Source organism: Filicampus tigris, chromosome 11, assembly GCF_054856515.1.
Source record: "Filicampus tigris isolate MCC_2025a chromosome 11, RoL_Ftig_1.0, whole genome shotgun sequence".
NCBI lineage: Eukaryota > Metazoa > Chordata > Actinopteri > Syngnathiformes > Syngnathidae > Filicampus > Filicampus tigris.
The window spans coordinates 4,357,266-4,380,534 of NC_141227.1; the positions used below are offsets into that span (position 1 = coordinate 4,357,266).

Consider the following 23,269-nt stretch of genomic DNA (forward strand, 5'->3'; position numbering starts at 1 on the left):
TGAGGTTTTTCTGCAACGCCATGAGCAGTCAATTTACATCTTGTGACTATTAACAGTAGCTTTAAGTGATGGGAAGTAACAAGGTACAAATACTTTGTTACTGTACTTGAGTAGTTTTTTACAGTACTTAGTTTGTAATTCACAGAGTATTTATTTTTTTTAATACTTTATTCTTCTATACGTTACATTTTATCAACAGTATCTGTACGTTTTACTCAATACATTTTCAAAACAGGGTTGTTACTTTTGTTTTACATGATGAAGGGTTACACCCGGTAACATAATTCCAAAAGAATTTGAGAGCTTAGACGTGGCTTTCGCACAGGCCTGAGTTTATTCATCTTTAAAGTCCGCGAGGGTGTCGTCTATATCACTGCCGTGACTTATATCAGAGCTCCCGCGATCGACTGTGCCGCCATTACTCCTCGGAAAAATTCCGGATATCCTCCGACAACTCACGACAGCGTCACATGTATATTCTGATGCATTTCATTGGCTAAGAGACAGAGAATTGTATTAAAAAAAGAAAATGACGTATACGCTCTCCCGGCTTTATAGGGAGAAACACGCAACAGCGGTCCCGGCTTTAGTGGTAGAAACGCGGTTATGCGCTCCCGTCCTTAATGGGTTAGTTTTATACTGTTTGAATGAAACAAACAGCAGTTCATTAATAAAAATGTGAGTTCAAGAGGTGGGTCTACCTGCATGGCGTGTTAAGTGACCTTTCAAATTTAATAGCCTTCATAACATGAGGAGGAAACATCCGGTAAAAATACTTTTTACTTTTACTCATAGAGTACATTTTAGAGCCTGTGCTTTTTTTTACTTTTACTTGAGTAAGTATTTGAATGAGTACTTTTACTTTTACCAAAGTCATTTTTATACAAGTAATTGTACTTTTACTTAAGTCCAGAATGTCAGTACTTTTCCCATCTCTGGTATCGTTGTCCCAAGAGAGGATAAGAATCAGGCCAAGTTGGTGTGTAGCATTTACTGACCTATGAAAGATGCGACTCAGTATAAAGCATCTGAAAGCTGAGCATGAATATTTTTAAGTGAATATAATCTAATTTTCTTTTATTCGGATTTTGTGTCAGTGAAAAATTCTAAAACAAATAGAGTGCTCTTGCTCTGATGTGAGAACTTTAACTTAATGATAGTACTGTTATCAATACGTTTGTGCTTTGTTTATGGCACACACAGTTACTTCTGTAACAATGCTTGTCTCGAGGAGGAGTTTATGGAACATTACACACATTTTTTTCCCCATCTCAAAATAAACTTTAAAAACAAATCTATAATATATCAAACATATTAAATCATTCTGTTACTAGGCCCTAAAAGCGAAACATACCATAATAAGTTTGACTGTATTTGCAGTCCACCTAATTTTGACGCAGCTCCAGCTATGGCAGTGATCCCATGCTTTTGTCAGCCTCTCTTAAATCCCAGGATTGAATGAAAATAAATAAAGATAATTGATTATCTTAGCCATGAACTCAGAAGCTCTACACCTCTAAGGAAAAAAGAAACATACGGTAACTATGTAGATAAAACTGAAATTACATTACTTGCCAGTAAACAACTAAGAGCGATCATTGATCATCTATATCTGAATTTACACATCAAGCTTTCATGTCAGGTCACAGCCTGTGTGTCTATCAGAGTCGATGTCATTAGATGGTGTGCCACACTGAACAGTTCAGTGGGACGTTTCACACTTTGTTGAGGTGAAGGTTGATGTCAAGGTCAACGAAGTTTTCACTCATTGCACAGGTTCTACCTTCTCAATGGTCTATTACGATTTGCACTATAGTAGTTTTCCTTTTAAAGTTTTGTTAAAGTTAAGTTGGTGTAAAATTAATTCACCCTCCGGTCCTCGAGAGCCTCTATCAAGTCTGTTCCTCCTGATTCAAATGATCAGGATTGTTATCATGCTCCGAAAAAGCTTGCTAATGATCTGATCATTTGAATCAGGTGTGTTGGAGGAGGGAAACATGTAAAACAGGCTGGGTAGGGGGCTCTCGAGGACCAGACTTGGGCACCCCCGCTGTAATGAATGCTTTCTTGCAATTAATGCAGACGTGCTGATGAGGTTGGTGGATATTGAGCTCCAGGACTTTGTCACCCTTGATATGAATTATGATGTAATTTTAAACTGATAATTACTTACATTTGCAGTAATATTTGGATAAGGATACTTGGTGTGATTCTAAAATGCAAAAAATATCAAAGCCTCATCCACACAATCTATTTTACTAGGCAGTCAAGCAGTCGATTATGGTGGAAATTCCTGACCTTTAGAGTAGAAATTCAAATAGCACTGTATTTGGGCCAACTGTATCATTTTAACATCCTAAGCCTTGCCTTGCAATTTGACATGAATATCCAAAGGACCATGCAAGAATAAGTAAGACTGCAACACGAATTATTCTCAATTCATCAAAATACAGTGGTTAGTAACTTTATAGTTATTATACGTGTATAGCAATAGGCACTCATATTGTCAATCTGTATTGTGTCACCTTGTACTTGTGACATGCAATGGCAATAAAGTTAAATCTAATCTAATCATATTTAATCGTATCTAATGGTATACTGTATTTTAAAAGGGTAAAAAAAAAAAAAACTGACCGCAAAAGAGCAATCCATGTTGTGCAAGTAAAAGGTTGATGTCATCTTAGATCATTTCTATCATATCTCTCTGCCTCAGTGGTCTGTCTGAATAGACTCCAGCGAACAGATTATAATTCATGTTTTTTGTTTAAAGATACTGTTTGACATGCTAGACGCAAATGTTGGAGCTGCAAATCTTGCCCTGATCCTCCTGCAATTGCAGTGTAAAAATAGAGAAAAAACATTCACACTCACATTCATGCCTATGTGCAATTTGGAGTCGTCAATTCACATGCAGGTTTTCGGAATGTGGGAGGAAGCTGCAATACCCAAGCTAGCACACCGAGAACATGCAAACTAAACTGACTTTTTTTTTTCCACTGGCGGATCTGAATCTGAATATTGTGCATTCAAGCGTGAAACAAACACACAAGGAATTTGCAGCCCTACTGTTTACTGAGAAAGGTGTTTAGTGATCACTCACATTTTATGCCTCTACCCTAATGTCTCACACATACTGTTTATAGACATGAAAATAGAGAAAACCGGACGGCTAAATTGACTCCCATTCAGCTAAGAGTGCGCTTCATCAGATTGGCCCGATTAAAAGATTAATGGGTTTGTTTCTCTGACAGCGCTTAATGCAGGTGAATAGCACTGTGATTGTGTTTTCATTGTTCGGGTGTACAAAAGGGCTCTGTAGACTAATCGCTGCAGGAGAGCTCTGTGTCAATGTCGGCTCGCTGGAAACACTTTTAAGAGAGAATTAATAGACGAAATGCATTGATTAATATCATTTTTTGACCTTGATTTGGATTCAAAAAAGGAATTAAACCGAGACACCGGAGATGAATCAAAAATTTAACAAAGTAAAGCGTCTCAATGGTTTCATCCATATTAACGTGGCTGATCTGGAACGCTGAAAAATGACACTACAGCTGAGAGGTGGGTGGCAAGATAACTGTATATTAAAGTATTCCGTTCGGGTCTCTCTATAAAATATGAACTGACACATAGCTATTTGTTTTGTTGGTTGTAATCGTATATTGACCAATTGTGAGTATAGTGCAGCACCATATCCAGGAAGAATGGTGGGAACATGCAATCGAAGCACAAATAGTAGGCTATCATTTTAACCACATCCATACTGTTATATGCGTGACAATGACGGATGTGAGGGGCCTACAGTGGGTTTACTCTTACTGTCTTTATTTATTGTCTTTAAGAAAGAAACACAATATATATTTTTTTATTTATATTGGGAAGAGTCTGCAATGCATGCGGTGCAAGTAAAAGGTTGCAACGATAAATATGACAGACCAACAAACACTGCAGCATTATCTGAATAACCCAAATACAAATAATCCTAATCTTAAATCCATACTAAAAAAAACATCTAAAAAGTGATGCCATTGTATAGTAAATCAGATTCACTAGCATATTTACTCACTATATAAATAAAGGTTTTGACTTTTATGGATGACATCATCTGTGTCATCCCTGCTCTGGAAGGAATACAAACCAAATTTCCCCAAATTCTCCAAAGCAGTACTTTGTAAGAGCAGAATTTGGATTAGAGCGTGAGGGAGGACAAAATTGTGAGCATAAGCTATTTGAGCAAGAGGAATTGCATAACAACATATGAGCAAGCTAGAGATTCACAGGCTTGTGATCAAAGCTGCTGGCATTCGCTTTGACAGCTGGAGGGCCCTGGACGCAAATTTAAACTCAGGAGAGAAAATACAGAACCAAGCATACACTTGATTAAGACCGCCATTTGTACTCTCTTGAATATTTGTCGTGAATGTGCAGCATTTTAAGCAGCTCCATAAACTCCTGATGTATGATTATGGGTAGAGATGAAAACATTTCACCTGGCACATTAAAGGTTAAATAAGTTGAACCCTTAACAGGAGATAATTTAACTTTCTAAACGGCGCATCGGCCCATGTGCTCTGTGATTACTGGCGACCAGGCCTGGGTGTACCCTGCCGCTTGCAGAAAGTCAGCAGTGTTCGGCTCATGCTGATCCGTGATTCTGAACAGAATAAACATCAGAAAATGGATGGATGGATAATTGTCAGCTGGGAAAACCAATACGGCCAAATATGTATTGTATCAAAGGGGAGTGATAAAATGACTCCTCCTCTACTGCATGTAGAGGGTCATTGAGAGCGCATAGTAGGTCTTCACTTAGCTCTTCAGTGAAATACAGTGCCTGACGAGGTGCTTACTGTTATTCCGTACAGCTCCAAGATGGACAGGTCAGCCGAAAAAAAGCAGCAGCATGAAAACCCACGAAATCCAGTACTTTAATTACAAATACATCTTTATTCAGCTATCTATGCCAGCGACGTACAGTGACAGGCAGAACAATTCAATTCTCCTCCATTAGATGGAAGAAAGTATAGTAATAAACAGGCCCAGATTTTACACTGGGTAAATATGGGTTCCTTGGAAATGAAAAGTAAAGCCATCTCTAAAATCTCTTGCAGTTATGGAGTCCTTTCTTCCACTATTCTCTCAATTCATGTCACTGTGGATCCCAGAATACACATTGCAGGTACAGAAATAGGGTTCGGATCGGATGATGAATTAGCCAAGGCAGATTTGGGAGGACGAGTGACTGAAGAGGGAGAGAATAGGAACTAATGTTCACAGCGAAAAATGAATGCACACCATGACCCACAGACAAAACTCAATTACGCTTTGCACTTCGCATCCATCACAGCAACGCACAGATTGTATTTATTTCTCAGTGTGTGTCTTCAGACACACTTGTGGGAGAGTGTTCCTGAGGAAGTGCAACAGCACGAACAAAAAAAGGCAAATAGTGTAAATACATATACTTACGAATAATTATACAGCTATGAAAAAAAAAACGACTTCAACTGGTGTGTCACATACAACTGCACCCACGTCACCTACAATATTTGGGAAACAATATTTGGGATAGGAATTGCAGAGTAACGTGATAGTTTGCCAACAATACTATCATGGCACAGCGATTGTATGAAATCGGACCTAATGAGACACATCATGATTCCCATGAAAATGAAGAAGAAAAAAACTTAGATCTTTTTGGGGGGTGGGGGGGGGGGGTGTCGGACAGTCATGTGTCACCAGGGCTACGAAGAACATCGAGGTATGTAATAAAGAGAAAAGGCAATTAAAGCTCTTATTTAGCCTGACTGCTGCGATCGCACTGGAAACAGGAAATGAAATGTCCGCAACAACGCCAGACAACTTATTATATTATATACATTTTATATTACATATATTTGTAACATGAGACAGTAAATATCATGTTAGAATATAACTATGTTTTTTTTTTTTTTAAACAATCTATAGGTACTGGTAAATGTCTATTAAATGTGAATACAATGTCTTAATTTTTTATCAATCCTTGTACAATACAGGGGGACAATTTTGAATCTTTTTTTTTTTGCAAAAAAATGCATATTAATCATAGGAAATTACAGTATTTCTCTTTTGGAAATTAGCAAACAAAATCAGAATCTGAATTAAAATGTAATTGAGTGCAGTTGAATGTTTTGCTGCTGGAGAGCATTAGTTTGTGAAGTGTTTACTGTTGTAAGGGGGAATCTGATTGCTTTATTTGGCTTTTACTTAGGTTTGTTTCTGTTTGTATTTTGAAAATGTTTTGCATTTTAAATCATGAAACCATCACTGAAATTTGTCTTCTCAGGCGTGTCACGTGCTGATCATGGTATGAAAGTAATGCTGATAAGAGAGACTTTCGAAAACATATTCAACTTTGATGCCTGACTATCACTGACATAGGGATGTTCGATTTTGCCTAATAAGAAAATCCCGATTATTTTCTCTCAAACGCGATTTTACGATTACGATTTCTTTGTAAAATAAAAAATAATGAAAAATGAAGTATTTTGAATGTCTTTTATTTAAACTTTTTTTTTTCTTTGAACTCAAAATGCCAGTCAATTTAACTTAATACACACAGAACAATCCATTGGGATTAACAGCATTTTACTTACACAATAGATTTCAGATCTGTTCTTAATCAAACCAATAATGAAAGGGGAAAGTGCATATGACACCTGAAACGAAATCATCAACATGAGAGAAGGTAAACAGTCAAGTCTGTAGACCAAACAGTCTGTCAGCAAGTCATTTTGCCAACCAGCCAGTGACTAGCCTTTCGCATTTCTCCCTGGTTTTACTTAAACATAAATCAATGATTAGTGCAAAACTGTCACTCAATACAATGCACTGTCAATCTTAAATACAGATGCATAGTCATGACCAGAGGTCCGTTGTAGAGGAGAAAAACAAGGGACGACTTTCAGACGACTTGCTCACAGGTTGTATTGTACATGCAGGGCACACACTACACTACAGATCTATTTTTGCCCGATTTATTAGTATTACGCTCACTTGCCTGAGCAAATAGCAGAATCGCCGGTAGCCACGGATGCTGTCGTTGTTTCGGAGTTGTGCTCGTAGGAGGAAGCGGAAATGCAGAGGGAACTACGGTGGCTTAGATACACCAAAAGTAACAAAATAGAACGTGCCAATTTGAATATTTTAACATCGTTTTATCCAGAAAATTCGGTTACGGTTCAAGATCGCTTAATCGAGCAGCCCTACACTGACAAGTACGAAATTCTGCTTGTGATGACTGTTTCAATTAACAATTTGTTGTAAAACGATTATCGAACTGCTTTCTCTTCAAGTCTTTGTATTTTTTTAATCTAATTTTTTTTTGTGGTCCAGATATTATACTGTGTTCCTTGATTCGGTAACTAAATAATATTTTTTTAAAAAAGACTAACTAATTATGTTACTTTGCCTCTGTCTAAATGTGTAAATGTGTAATTAATGTGTACTTAATGCATTATTTTTTTATATAACCACCACTGGTTACTACTATGCTGGTTACTACTATGCTACTATGCCACAAATGCCTGCTATGATGACAAAAACTGACAGTCAAATTATCTGCAAAAATACAAGACAAGCATAATCTTAGTTAGAAATTTTACACAGCTACAACTTCCTTATGTATTGAGGCTTGGCTCTAAATACAGAGGATCATAAGGACAATAATGCCAGATGTGTGCAGCCCCTTCTACGTGGCTGTTAAAGGGAATATTCCAAGTGTGCTGTTAATGGGGGGATGAGTTCGAAAGGTCTGCTCCTCAGAGCTGGCGAAGGTTTCTACAGACATGTTTAAAACCAGAAAGTAGTGATGGCACACACAAAGAAGGCAATCCCGGGCACACTGGAATGGACCTCCTTGAGTTTGCTTATCACCGCTCCACTGTCAAAACAATCATCCATACAGGGCTCAGAAGACCTCCAACAAAAGGACACTTCTGTTCCAATGCTGTTTATTGACGACAGCTCAGAGTTCAACACAGTCATCAAAAGCAGACAGGCTTACCCTCGGACTAACAGCCTTGTCTGCAACGGGGTGCTGAATTTCCTCATACTTGTAGATAGACCGCAGAAAGTCAGAGTTGGCATCCGGACATCAGGCACGAGGACAGTGAGTAAAGGGAGGCCCGAGGCTGTGTGCGCAGCCCTCTCCTGTTGGCCTGATCAAGGAGAAGAGACAGCCTACGGAAATGAAGTTGCTCAGCTGGTGTCCTGGTGCTATGAATATAAAGTCACTTTAAATGCTCGAAAGACAAAAGGGATGATTACTGAAGCGGAGGAAAGAGCAGCTTGCACCGCCTGTCATCAGTGGACTCCACTGAAAAGAGTGAAAACCTTGAAACTACACGTCAGTGATGACCTCACAACACATAGCGTATTTTACAGACTATAAGATGCTACTTTTATCCTAGGTTTTGAACCGTGCGGCTTATATAAAGGTGCGGCTATTCTGTGGACTTTTCTTCCACCGCTCGGGGCGGTTTAACCAATAAACAATTGCCATTAACAGGATGTGAGTCCAGGTGGAAGCGTTCAACAGGCGAGGGCGCTATGAATTAGGTGACATCCGGAAGTTAACTGACAAACTGGAGTGGCAGCGGGCAGTGAAATGAAGATAAGTACTTTATTTTCTCTTGGTTCTGTTCCGTTTTAATCAGCAAAGTTGCTGCCGTGTTAAAAGGCACTGTTAGTAAAGAATCTGTTCAGGTACATTAGTGTACGTTTACAGTTCAAAATTGTTCTGTAAATGCAGTAAATATCTATTTTTTCAACATAGGTTCAGCTTTTATAAAGGTTTTTTTGTTGTTTGTTTTGTTTTTTTTAATAGAATGGGTGCGGCTTATATAAAGGTGCGGCTTATAGTCCGGAAAATATGGTAGTACATCATCAGGAAGGATCAACAGAGACTGTACTTCTTGAGGAAGCTGAGAAAAGGATTTGAGATGCGCAGTGAAGAGTTTCCTGACCAACTCCATAGCCTTCACACCACTGTATCGCATATGTGACAGCCGTGCGACAAAAGAGGCAGAGACGTCAGACTACGTACAGTATCGGAGATAGCACACATCAACAACACACCCTTCTCAAACTTAGCAAACACTCCAGGAATGTCACAGCCAAAACAAGACTAAAAAAAAAAATGCTTCTACCCGCACACCAAGAGACTCCTGAAGAAATTAGATCACAATCTGTCAATAACACTGTGCAATATTTTCCTTTTGTAATCCTGCTCACTTTAACGTTTACACCGTGCAACATCTCTGCAACCTGCAATACTTGAATAGTCGAACGCTCACATCTTTGAACATTATATACTGTAGATGACGAGACTATTACTACTGCCGAACGTAAGTACATTTTACATCCTTGTCATTGTTTTTAATTTGTTCTTATGTACATTGCTTACCTTTGATATACAGTACATCTTTCATTATTCAAAATGGGTCTCTTTTTATATTCATTATTCTTTGTATGAGTATAGGGAGAATAGCAATGTAAGAATTTCATTACTCAGTGTTACCATTGTGTTTTTACTGAGTACATGACAAATAAACATGTTGAATCGTAAATCAATCTAGCTAAAAATGTTTTAATAAAAAAAAAAAACTTTCATAATCAGAATGAGTCAAATGTTCTGTCTACACATTGGTTATGTCCCACTGCGGCTTTTTTTTTTCAGTGGCACCAGTCAAGAACAATTAGTGTCAATCAAAGGACTACAAGTGAATGTGCTGGGTGCCTCCTGCAGTGTGATATTCAAGTACAGAATTGTTCTATGCTTGCCCACACAGTGGTACAATGGGGAAAAAAAAAGCTTCAATGACTCACACCTGCAGCTATTTGGGCCAAGGTAATGGTTGGCATCTAATTTAGAAGGAGTTTTGACAAATCTATTTCCTATAGTGAGCGCTTATCTTCACTTGGGTCGCCGGACTGAGCTGGAGCATTTCTCAGCTGACGTCGGGTATTAGTGGGTGTATACCCTGGACTGCTCGCCAGTCAACCGCAGGGCACATATACACAAACAACCGTTCACATTCACAATTTGAAGTCTTCATTGAACCTAATATGCATGTTCTTAGAATGTGTAAGTTAAAAATGTCATGTTACCCAATTTCAAATGTATGGAGTCCGAACAACTACAATGTTGTTTTTTTCTTTAGTACTTTTACCACTACAAATCCTCATACGATATGTTAGGTGTGAAAGACTAGTAATGCTTTCATAGTAGGGGTGTTGCGATCCGGATTTTATGCGGCCGATTGTGATAACGTAAAAGCAGCTGTTTGCAAATGTCCTATAAGGATTCAACACAAAGGTGGTGAGGCAACACTCCTCACGTTTATATGAAACCTTGTATTCCAATTAGAATGAAACCAAATTACCAAATGAAATGAAAATACTCCATATCACGCATCACAGGACAAATCAGAATCGATTTTCATTAGGGTTCAAATGGGTGGCATATTCCTGTTGCCAATCCTGCTGGAGTATAAGTGTGAAATTAAACATTTAATTATTAATTTCGTTAAGTATAATTCTAGTAAAAGGTTGTATAAGGAAAATTAGAAGAGTGATTCAAGTAACATTTAATGAATACAGAAGTTCCAATTTAACCAGTTTCCAACTGGTCAGGGTAACTTAAACAAATAAAGTTCAGCTGTTCTAGTAGGCTTGGCATGACCTTTTTGTAATCACATGTTAAAGCACAAGCCAGAGCGTTTTCACAGACATTTCATGTTTCAAAGAGGTATTAGTCAGCAGAAGGGTACAAAAGAATCTCCAGGGCATGGAACACAGTAAAGACAACCATCATCAAGTGTAGAAAATGGGGCACAATAGTGCTAATACCAATAAATGGACATCCCTCCAAATTTGATGAAAAGACAAGAAGAATACTGGTCAGAGAGGCTGTTAAGAGGCCGCCAGCAGCATTGAAGGAGCTGCAAGAATTTCTGGCGAGGTCTGGTTGCTTAGCACATGTGACAACAATCTCTTGGCTTCTGCATATGTCTGCGCTATGGGGTAGGGTGGCAAGACGGAAGCCTTATCTTACCAAGTAAAATGAATAAAAATCATCCATGAAGTCTCCCAAACGCACGTGGAAAAAAAGGTATGAAACCGAGGCTGAATGTTTTGATAATTCCAAAAGATATGTTTGGTGCACACATGTTCAAATAACATGGGTGTGTAGACTTCTTCTGTCCACTGTACTGTATATATATGAATGAATGCATACTGTAAATGAATTGTATAACCTTAAATATATAAACTGTATGTTTCTTGGAAAGTATCACATTACTGTCAGCAGGAGCCTGGATCTCATGCCGGGCGTCACACACAACTAGTCTACTATTGTCCATCCTTCAGTTGACATGAAGTGCAGACGATTCCAAGCAATCTATCCTGGACAAAAGATAAGACCATTATGTTCTCAGCTTGTTGTAATTGGGCCATCTTTCAAAATCCAGACTCCGAATCTCATCGGCTGTAAAATTTCTTTCAATGAAGTGCTGGGAGAGGAATGACCAATAGCAAGAATGAAAAAATAAATGGAATAAAGTGAAAAAAAGAAAAAAGTCTTTTGTATTTTTGTGCGGGGTCATCACCAACTGTTAATTAACGTCTCACTTTGCGACTGTTGTGGGTTGTACGTGTCCCTCCCTCTGTCTTTTATTTTGCATAGAAAATTTGTTCACCAAACTATAAAAGTAAAATCTTAAGATACTCAAACAAGAAATATCATTCTTACAGATTTTTGTCTCATGTGTCATTACTGTACTGTAAATTGGGGTCAACTAGATAAAAACAAATAAACAAACAAAAAATGAATAATCAAGGTGTATAATATTTTAGAGAGTACTATCCCAGCTAGTGTGCCATTGATATAATCTTCATAATAAAGCAACCTGAGGAGTTTGCTCCTTCCTTAACTCACGTTACATTATTCATTATTTTCATGTCCCTTTGTTTCAAGGTTTTGCAAATGTGAGCAGACATGATAGTTATAGCCTTTGAATTTACTTGTGTTATAAGCCAGTGGGGAAACATAAGGAAGCAAAAGAAAAAGCTAAATATTGTATCGCCAGTACAGTATATTAGAAAAACAGGTACAGTATGTCATGGTCAGTGTTGGGCAAGTTACTTAAAAAATGTAATATGTTACATATTACTGGTTACCTGCATTTGAAAGTAATACGTTTCTTTGCAATATTACCGTCTGTGTAGAGTAATGCGTTACATTAATTTTAAGTTACTTTTTTCCCCCAATAAATTGTAATTCCTCATATGGTTGGGCGGAGTGCACAAAGTTAAAGTCTAATGAGGTCTATAATGCATCTGCAAATATGGTTACTATGAATAGATGAATTACAATAAAGTAATTATATAAAATGATTAAACAACCGAAACCTTTACACGCCACGACACAAACTCTTTTTCTATGCCACATTTATTCAACTCCTGAGTAACAAATTGCATCCACACAAAGGCTTAACAAAAAAGGCACATCTTATTGAAATTAAACATGTTGATAGCTTATGTTGGTTCAATAATAAGATTGATTGATTTTGTATATGTTTTTAATGAAACTTTTTAAATTTGTCCCTTGTATTATTTCAATGTACAAGTATTTGAATTTGAATTTAGTTTTACAGATTGTATTCTGCTATGATTTTACCCAGAAACAAGAACACAAATCTCTTGTGACTCATTTCTATCCATACTTTTCTTCAGTTTTGTAAGACTAATATAAAACATGATATATTATTTATTGTTTTACTTAATTGTTAAAGACAATTTCCTAAGCAAATTGAAACAATTTTAATCATTATCACCTCTCACACCGTTTGTCGTGTCTCATCTTAAATGAACTATCTGTGTAAACTTGATTGTACCTTAGAAGTAGGACTGTATCATTAGTTCGAAATGTGTTTTTACCTTATCACTTGATCAAATGGGGATTTTGCTGACAAGCTTTTGAAACGATGGCGATTCAACTGTAGAGCGAGGCAGCGTGTCCTCCATGACATATTCAGCCACCAGCCTTCTTACTTCTCCTGCGTCAAGAATCTTCACCTCTGGTCTGTAAATATCCAACTTTCGTTGTTTTTGTTTGCTCTCGCCGCCATCTTCCACCTGTTTGCCTGCCAGAGGTGCTTTAGCCTCTAGTTTAAGGTTGCAGTGCACTCTATCCAAGTGTTTCTTGAGGTTACTAGTGCTATTGTTAGCCGTAGACAGTTCCTTTGGCCTCCCACCAGTGCATGAAGTGCACCGTACAGTTAGATTATTGTCCTTTTCGGCGATACATTCAAAATAGTGTGAATAAATCCACTTAGAAAACGTTGAATGACACACCTCATCCATGTCGCGATCTCCAAACCGAAGTATCTTCTTCTATTGTTTAAAAGCCGTCTTCTTCTCGTACATCTGACACGCTTGCAGTATTTATTCGACATTATCGCCATCGTGGCAGCAGATTGTAACGCGTTCCTGGACTTGGTAACTGTAATATTATTACAAAAATCTAATGAGTAACCAATCGCCGACAAAACGTAATACATTACTATTACCCCCAACACTGGTCATGGTGACTTAGGTATTTGGAAGTAAAAAAAAAGATTTTGCTGAAATGGGCAAATGGGGGGGAAGGGAGAAGATAAACAAAACCATGTCAGTGAACGAAAAAGCTGTCATTTTGACAATATAGATGATACTGTAATGAGAGAGTTACAGTACAAAAAATCTTTGGCTGGATGTTTGCAGCACTTGGAGGGCAAAAAGGTCACAGCTACAGGGGCTGAAACAAAATAATAGCTGAGTGCAATTGGAATGGAAGGGAGAGAGTGAGAGAGAGGGAGAAACAGAGAAAGAGAGAGACAGAAAGAGAGCAAGAGAGAGACTACGAGAGCAAAGTGACACAGAAGGATGGTAAAACAGGGAGAGGTTGTTTGTGTCTGTTCTGTTCTTTCCTCAGGCTGGCCCAGATGCAGCAGAATCAACCGCACCGTTCTGTGTGCAATTTTGTTTTGGGGGGTTCACTTGTAGCCCAATGAGCACAGAAAAAGATAATTATGCAATTTCAAAGTTTCTACCCGATCAATATGCCGTTCCGCACATACAGGGCTTTGCCGCCCACCTGGCGGGAGCCATCATCTTTTCCAAGGTGGACTCACATTTATTAGGCACGGTACACCCGTAGGGTGCGCTAAAAGACAGCAGTCATCACACCCTTTTGCCTTTTCGAATTCCTGCCGATGCCTTTCTGCCTCAAGGGGGCAGCACAGATATTGCCGCGCATGATGGTCTCTATGCTGTGCGATATTCCGTTCTGGTTTGTCTACTTGGGCGACATCCTGGTGGCCAGCGCAGATGTGGACGACTACCTGACACATCCCCGGCTGCTTTTCGAGTTACTCAGCGACAGAGATGGGAAAAGTACTTACATTCTGTACTTGAGTAAAAGTACAATTGTGTAAAAAATGACTTTGGTAAAAGTACTCATTCAAATAATTACTCAAGTAAAAGTAAAAAAAAAGTAGAGGCTCTGAAATGTACTTGTTGGGTAAAAGTAAAAAGTATTTTTACCAGATGTTTCCTCTGCATGTCATGTAATTTGAAGGTTATTAAATTTGAAAGGTCGTCACTTAACACACATTTAAAGTGACTGGATTGGTTTTAACTGAATCATGCAGGTAGACCCACCTATTGAATATAGAATTGCTGGACTATAACAATGGTTCTCAAATTTCAAAATGTCAAGGTTTTCCCGAGAGCAAACAAATGGAACGAAAATGGTCTACCACGCTAATACAGCATGTTCAGCTGAATTAACGTCATTAACCAGGGCCACGCTAACGAAAGGGTAATCATTTAGCATTACCTCGACCTGTTTTCTCAGATTGGACATGGAATTGTAGAAGGAGGCAAGCTTGTTAATTTTCGGTTAACACAGGACACAATGCATTTGCCAAGAATCGTTCTTCGAGCTGACCAATACGAACATTTCCCACAGGCAAGGCCATGGGTGGACGTCAGCCAGCTGCTGATTCGCGGCGCTGGCTTGTTCTGAGTCGAGCATTTATATTGTTGACAGCTTCAACGTCAACACACTCCGCGCCGTCGATCATTTTACTTCTTCTCACCTTCCAATTAAATTATCTTCTGTAGCGGGTAGCATAGCGTCTTCTCGGGAGATGTCATAGCTTGAGCTAGAGCCAATCAGAAGGTAGGATGCTTGGGACCGGGTGTAACCTTCATATGATTGGCGGAGCCACGAACATTGGTCTAATTTCTATTGTAATCGTCATGCATCATGTAAAACAAAAGTAACGCCCCTGTTTTGAAAATGTATGGAGTAAAAAGTACAGATACTGGGAAAAAGAGAGACAAAGAGAGCAAGAGAGAGACTACGGTGGTGTAAAGTAAAAAGTATTCTAAAAAAAATGTGAATACTCTATGAATTACAAAGTACAGGAAAAAACGACTCAAGTACAGTAACGAAGTATTTGTACTTCATTACTTCCCATCTCGGCTCAGAGAGCATGGCCCCATCATCAACCCAGTCACGGGCCAGCCGGAGAGACATTACGAGCATGTGAATGTGGACCTGGTAAAAACTAATAAGAACTAAGAATTTGTAATCAAATTAAAGTGTAGCCCTCTCAATTGTAATTAAATCAAATCAAAGCATGAGGCATGTTATTGTACATGCCTTCTTCACGCACCTTAATAGTAAGACATCTCATCTCCATATGTTGCTCTCCTTCACCTGCCTTGTCTCAACCTATTTGTTGCACTCAAATTCCACTTCACTCTCTGTCTGTCTATTCCTTCTACATCTCCTTTATCCTACTGTTCTTTATTTTGCAGCCTGAGCTGTCCCCACATGATCCCGTTCCCCTTCTCAGCACCCACTGCACTCTTGTCTGTTTTCCTTTTTGTCTAATTCTGTTCCTCTGCTCTGAGTCCCAAGGCTTTGTCAGTGCAAAGTGCTCCATCTGTGCCCCCCACCCCCCCTCCCCCCAAACCCACCCTGCTAGTAAACACAAAGAAGAAGACCTCACAACCAAAGGTTTGAGTTATGTAATAAGGTAATGGGAAAACTAATGCTCATACCAAGAAACCGTTAATGGCATTTCTATACCATGACCATTTTATTTGTCTTTCACATTTGTCACAGATGGATGAAAAAGGGACTTTAGTTTGACTAGCAAAGTTCAGTGGGCATTAAAACCTGCAGATAATAGCAGATCATATGGCTAATCCCTGTCGTCATATAGAGCTTTTGTCATTTGTGTGCGTAAAATGTACCTTTTTATTTCAAGGGGTGAAACCCAACAGAGGAATGGATTTATGGACATAACTGCTAACACTCATTTCCAGACTGAGTTAAGTAAAAATACTTACATTGTAATGCCATTGCGTCTAACAATCGAGATGAGCATGTATTTTATTTTATATTATTACTGTCGAATAGTGTAAAAAAAAACACACACTGAGACAACAGAAAACTTTCCTGGACATGGCATAAGTTTCACTCAAATAAAGCACATTTTAGAGTAACAACGTGTCATAAGTGACATTTTAATAACCGACTGCTTGTTCTTATAACAGCCTTGCAGCACAGAGACGTACAGTTAGAGTACATCTATAATCACTTTAGAGTCACCAATTGACCCACCATGCATGTTTTTGGAATGTGTTAGAAAGCTGGAGAGAAGACAACCCCCATGCAAGAATTGGGACAATATGCATACCCCACACAGAAATGCAAGACATGGAATTGGAAGCCCAACCCCAGAGTGTGAGTAGCCATTCCAGCCACAGGCACCACCGTGCTGCTTGTCAGAATTAGTCACATAATAATAATGTATGCAGCTATAATTTATGCAATTCAGTTTCACATTCAGTTGGAGATACTGTGGGTGTCACTGTGGGTTTAACCTTTACCTTCAATGTTTCAAATCGATCACCAGAAAATAAGTCTTTATTAAACAGTAGGCGTACATATTCCAGTCCGGAACTTTCACAATCTGCTTCTTCCATTCCGAAATAATCGATTAGCTTAATTTGATCATGAATGTCAATAATCGATTTTCCGATAACGTAAAAGGGGAATGTGCAAGTGCAGCAGTCAATGCGGTGTACTTACAGTAAGTGATGGTGCTGTGCCTGCCATATCACACCATATATATATTTTTTTTTTAACTCGGTTGCGAATTTGGCTGCGCCCATCAGGGGTCTCCACAGCAAGTCACTCATATGGTTTTTATGACGGATGCCCCTCCTGATGCAACCCACCCGTTTTCCATCATTGGCCAGGAATTGAACTGGCACTGTCTGCATGAAAGGCAGCTGCATGTACCACAATACTAACAGTACATTATTTTTTCACACAATGCAAAAATGTAGACGCTATTGCGTGTGACAAGTACTGAACATGCGTTCTTGCACAACAACAAACAGCCAAGGCTCAACATGTCTGAAAGAATAGCAAAAGCATGCTGACTATGTACCGGTAATTTGTACCGATGAGTAAAGTGAATTTATAGCCACTGTAGGGTCCCCGGACTCCTGCGTATCCACAAACTAATTTCCAATAGATTAATATAAGGGAGTAACATTACAAAAAGGTGCATAAGTACGGATAGGAAATACTGAGATAAGTCTTCTGAATGAATGTCTCACTCCTGTTTGTTTTGGGTGAATAAAAACAAATTGCAACATGGCATGTAAATAACTCATTCATGTCTTGGCAGCAGCCTGAAGCACACGACAAACAATAAATCACCATCACCTGTAGGCAAGCTAGAGTATTTAATTTACCTAACGTGCTTGTCTTGAGGCTCTGGGTGGAGGACAAAGTATCCAGACAAAACTCACAAAAATCGGAAAGTGCCTAAAGACTATTGCAATACATGCTTACTGGTGATGTGAGGTCAAATATTACCCATTGTAATATGAACCATTATTCTAGCTTTTACTTATTTCCCAAGCATTGGACATACTTTTTGATTCTTGCTTCCAAATGAAATCACATTGAGACAGAATGCCCTCGTGTTAAGGAAAAGTCAACAATATTCCTTAGGTAGCCAATATCCTCTGCACATAGCCACATAATCAATTGTTGTCCTGTGTTGATTTTTAGTTTGTATACTCGGCGAGCGAGTACTCACTTTACATCCCAACTATGATAACAGATGTTTAATCTCTGCCTAAATTGTTGGTATTCATTTTAGAAAATCCAGATCAATTTCACTGAAAATATGATGTTTTCTTTTTTCAACACCAACTTCTTGGGGTCATTTTTTAACTAAAAAATGCACTAAAAACACTGACAAATTAGGTCTTGAGAGTTGCTGCCTCCTATTTGTTGACCTCTTCTCATATAGCGATCCTCACCATTTGTCCTTTGGCAATGGTTTGCATAATAATAATAATAATATTATCCATTCTCTATGCCAAAAGCTCTCATTAGAGCCGTGAGTGAGCTGTTGCCTATTCCAGCTGACAGTGGGAGACAGGTATGCCCTGTACTGGTCATCAGCCAAGCAGAGAGCACATATTGACAAACAATCATACAAACTCATATTTCCACCTACGGACTATTGAGTCTTCAATTAACCTTTTATGTGTGTTTTGGGAATATGGGAAGAATCTTGAGAAACCAGTATGGGGAGAGCCTGCAAGATTTGAGATTTAAATCCAGAACCTCTTGACTGTGAGACAGACATCCAAACTACTACCCTACTGTGCTGCTGTAAAAATAGTAATAATAATAATAATAATAATAATAACAATCCAAACATTCTCTATGACAAAAGCCCTCATTAGGCCTGTGAGTGAGCTGTTGCCTATTCCAGCTGACAGTGGGAGACAGGTATGCCCTGGATTGGTCACCAGCTAAGCATAGGGCACATATTGACAAACAATCAACACCAGCTAAGCATAGGGCACATATTGACAAACAATCATCCAGACTTATATTTCCACTTTAGGACTATTTAGTCTTCAAATAACCTTTTATGTGTGTTTTGGGAGTATGGGAAGAATCTTGAGAAACCAGCATGGGGAGAGCCTGCAAGATTTACTGTGCTGCCATAATAATAATAATAATAGTAATAATAATAATAGATCATCATCATCATCATACTAGTTTCATATGTAACTTAGTGTCAAATTGACAGACCCATATTCTATGGTGAGCTCATTAAAACTGAAGACAATTTGAGTTTAGAAAAAACAATAAAATTGAGATTTAAAAAAAGGGGGGGGGGGGGGGGGGTTTAGGGTTAGCCAAACCACAATTGACATGTGAACACCCTGTTCGTGTTTTACCCAAACTCCACATGACTTCGTGTGGTCGTGTTTCTCACCTTCTTTCTGTGCCACATTCTTGAGCCCAACAACGAGTCCCAGCAGCATCCCCATGAAGCACATCTGTACGGCGAACAACTCCTTTCGCTTTCTCCGCCTGCCTTTACTCCTCCGCCGGCTCAGCATCACACCTACTCCTACGGTCGACTCGGGCATCCCTTCCATGGCGCTCTTCTTTCGGCGAGCGTTTCGGCAGGTCCGCGGGTAGTGCAAAGGTACGAGTATGAGCGGCGGGGAAGAAGACACCGAGAGATGAGCTGTGAGTGAGATGGAGTTACTCGGCGCGGGCAGATGTGAGCGACTTGTCGATGGACTCTGACGCAAGTCAAAATGAATACATACCAGCTACATCCGGTGTAGACCTTCATAACAAAAGGCAAAACGACATGACACTATTCTGAAACAAAATGCTACAGTTCTATTCGCGCGATATTACGTCGTAGTTGCTTTGATTTTGCCATTTAAAATACTGTAACATATTGCTGGCGTCAGGCCAAAAATAAGTGCCTTTTCAGGAGACCCCAAAAATGGCAAGTTTGTTCAACCATTTGCATTGCAATGTCAAAGACAGCAAGCCATTTTCAACACTTTAGATTAGTCAGCAATGTGTAAATATAACACCCACGCGTATGGACTGACCAATAGTATATATTTTTGAAAATATATGAAATTCACCAAATGTCACCAATGACATATTAAATTAAATGGCATTTCTCTCTTACTTTTCAATATACAATGGTGTCTTGAGATAAGAATGTGAATTTAATTCAATCCTTGACCAAGCTTGGTAATGCAAAACAATTTTCCTTATTGAAATGAATGTTAATACCATTAACATGTTACAGCCTCCCAAAAACCATATAAACAAATTGTTACGTACGTGTTTTTAATGGAAACAAAAGCACGCTGATATTACCGTTATTAAAAAAAAAAAAAACTGTGATAAAAAAAACAGCTGTCTTCGGGCAGTAGGCGGAGGACAACCTGAACTGGATACCAGCCAATCGCAGGGCACACAGAGACAAACATTCACACTCACAGTCACACCTACGGGCAATTTAGAGTGTTCAATTAACCTACCATGCATGTTTTTAGAATGTGGGAGGAAACCGGAGTATTTGGAGAAAACCCACGCAGGCACGGGGAGAACATGGAAACTCCACACAGGAAGGCCGGGGCCGGACTCAAACCCATGACCTCTATACTGTGAGGTGGACGTACTAACCAGTTGACCACCGTGCTGCCATTCCTCACAATTCTCGATTCCAATTCTTAACAAACAAAAAAGGAGTCATTATCGGACAAATGGCAGGAACTTCTCCGTTCTTTAATTTCATTAACTTTTTTTTTTACTGTTTGTGAATATAAATTACTCAAAGGGGTGTTGTTAACCAGTACTGTGTATTTATTTTTATATTTTTTTTGTATCATTTTTCACAAGAGCTTTGTATTTGAGAAGCTCAAGACAATACAATAATGCAGGTGTTAATGAAAGTATGCTACTGAAGACCAATTGATGGGCTAACCTAATATTTTCCTTTAGAAAGAATAGACATTTATGACAAAGACAATGCTGCGTTTTAAGGGAAAGAAAGGAAAATATCTAATCTAATCTAATCTATATATATATATATATATATATATATATATATATATATGTATCTCTCTCTCTCTCTCTCTCTCTCTCTCTCTCTCTCTCTCTCTCTCTCTCTCTATATATATATATATATATATATATATATATATATATATATATATATATATATATATATATATATATTTACTCGTATAGGTCTGTGTGTGTGTGTGTATATACGTATACAGCTCACCCGTAACCTCTTCTGTGTTGGGGTTGGTTATTTCATGCAACCACATTTTACACCACTTATCCTCAATGGGGTTTATGGTGAATGGTTAAAACACAAACCCGAGTTTTAAACCTTTACTTGAAACCTTATCCCTACTATTGTTATGCTGTTATTATTCTCAGTTCTTTTTGTTCGGCTTTCTCTTTTCTTTCTGTCTGTTCCCTCTCAAAAGCTGTTCTGCCCGACTCCATAACCAATAAATATTCATCACAATCATGACATCAGAGTGGCTATATAAAACTCTTTCACTGCACAGTGAAAACTTGCGACTTGTCATGATTTGTCGCCCATGATGTGCATTTGAGTGTTTGACAATTCAACAGCAAAAGTGAAAATACTAAAGTGGTCTGCTTCCGATTTGAAGAAATCTGATTCTAAACATGTCTTTTCTCTCCATGACCTATATCTGTTACTTAGAACGAAAGAAAAATATTTGCCTTACTTGAACCATCCATCCATCTACAGTATCCACCCATTTCCAACACAGCATGTCATCATAAGGGCTACGAGTTAGCTGTAGCCTATGCCTGTTGACTTTGCGAGAGGCCTGATGCATCATGGACCAATCACCAGTGAATTGTCCATTTACACTTACAGTCACACCTGTGAACAATTTAGAATATTCAATTAGCCTAACTTGCAGGTTTTTTCAATGTGGATGGAAGCTGGAGTTCACAGAGGCAAACCGTGCATGGGGAGAACTCCCAAAGTATCCCTGTGAGGATGCATGCTAACCACCATGGGAATTCTGGAAGTCACTCATGAAGTGTATAAAAACATCAGTGAGGCATTTCAGGAATTCAACCGGTATTACCTATTGAAGTCTTTTAGATGAGGCAACGCATTGCTCCAATCTAAGACATGCAGTATTGTAGTAGTTGACATTGGCACCAGAGCACACTGAGCCAAATTATAGGGAGGAAGTACTTCTGTGATGAAAATTCATTTTAAACATCAATAATTTACATGCCCTGAAGACTTGGAGTCTTGGTTAAGAAATGATATGTCGTACTTCTACCTCGTTCACCTAAAATCACATGCTGAATATGCGAGCACACAGATGTATTGACTCCAGGGTGGAGAGTTGATTTATTTGTTTGCTTTCATTCTTCTAATTTAAAACTTGGAGCTATGATTTCTCGAAACTCCATGGCAAATAAATGAGGCTCAGGGAGAACAACAAATTCTACCTGAAGGGAAAAAATAAAATAATAATGGCTCAGGCAAAACGCCATTGGAAGTGGGCTGTCATTTGTCAGGATGATCATTAAGAACAATAACATTGATCATTAAGCCTGGAAACATACACTTACACTCAAAGGCACTCTTCACTGGGGTCAAAGGGTACACTTTCTTGACCTCTGTGCACACTGAAAATAATTTGGAGCTCAGTCAAAAGTTTAGTCAGATGCCCGTTTAAAAATAGAGGCGGACCAGCCTTAGGCGAATGACGACAACGGAAAGCTACCCACGCTGCAGATGGATGACGGATAACAGACGCTCAATTTTTAGTTAAATGCTCAGCTACGCTAAATAGTAGTTCATATACAAAAAACGGCTTACTAATCAAAGCAAGCAAAATGTTCAACACCACTTCTTTTCAAGTTCATTAAATCCAATTAACATATGTGCTCTTACAGTAAGTACATATTCTCAGCATTCGACTTTGACAATTTGCTCTCCAACAGTTACTGAAGGGCAAAGTCCTCGACACGCAAGCTAGCTAGCAAACAGCGACCTGATAACAATGTGACGAAGGGCTCAGTATTTTCACTCCCCAAAGAACAATATTTAATGACGGTTTTAAATAAGCAGAAAAGGACCGAATTCTCCTGGCGGAATTACTACCTGGACTAAAACAGTTACTAATTAGGTTGACTGAGAAAACACAAAATTAGGTTTATAACACGACACACATGAAGAAAGAATGATGCAATAAATAGACAAATCCCACCATCCCATCAACGGCCGCGGTGATCTGTGGT

General features: G+C 38.7%; 1 protein-coding gene across 1 annotated transcript in view; it reads right to left on the reverse strand.

Moving 5' to 3' along the window:
- Positions 1-19,725, reverse strand: part of slc24a3 (solute carrier family 24 member 3) — a 92,930-nt gene extending 73,205 nt beyond the window's left edge. Inside the window, exon 1 of the mRNA XM_086044572.1 lies at positions 19,416-19,725. Within this exon, the coding sequence (XP_085900698.1) occupies positions 19,416-19,581 (166 nt within the window). The 5' untranslated portion in view covers positions 19,582-19,725. The remainder of the gene's footprint in view (positions 1-19,415) is intronic.
- Between the last annotated feature and the right edge of the window lie 3,544 nt (positions 19,726-23,269).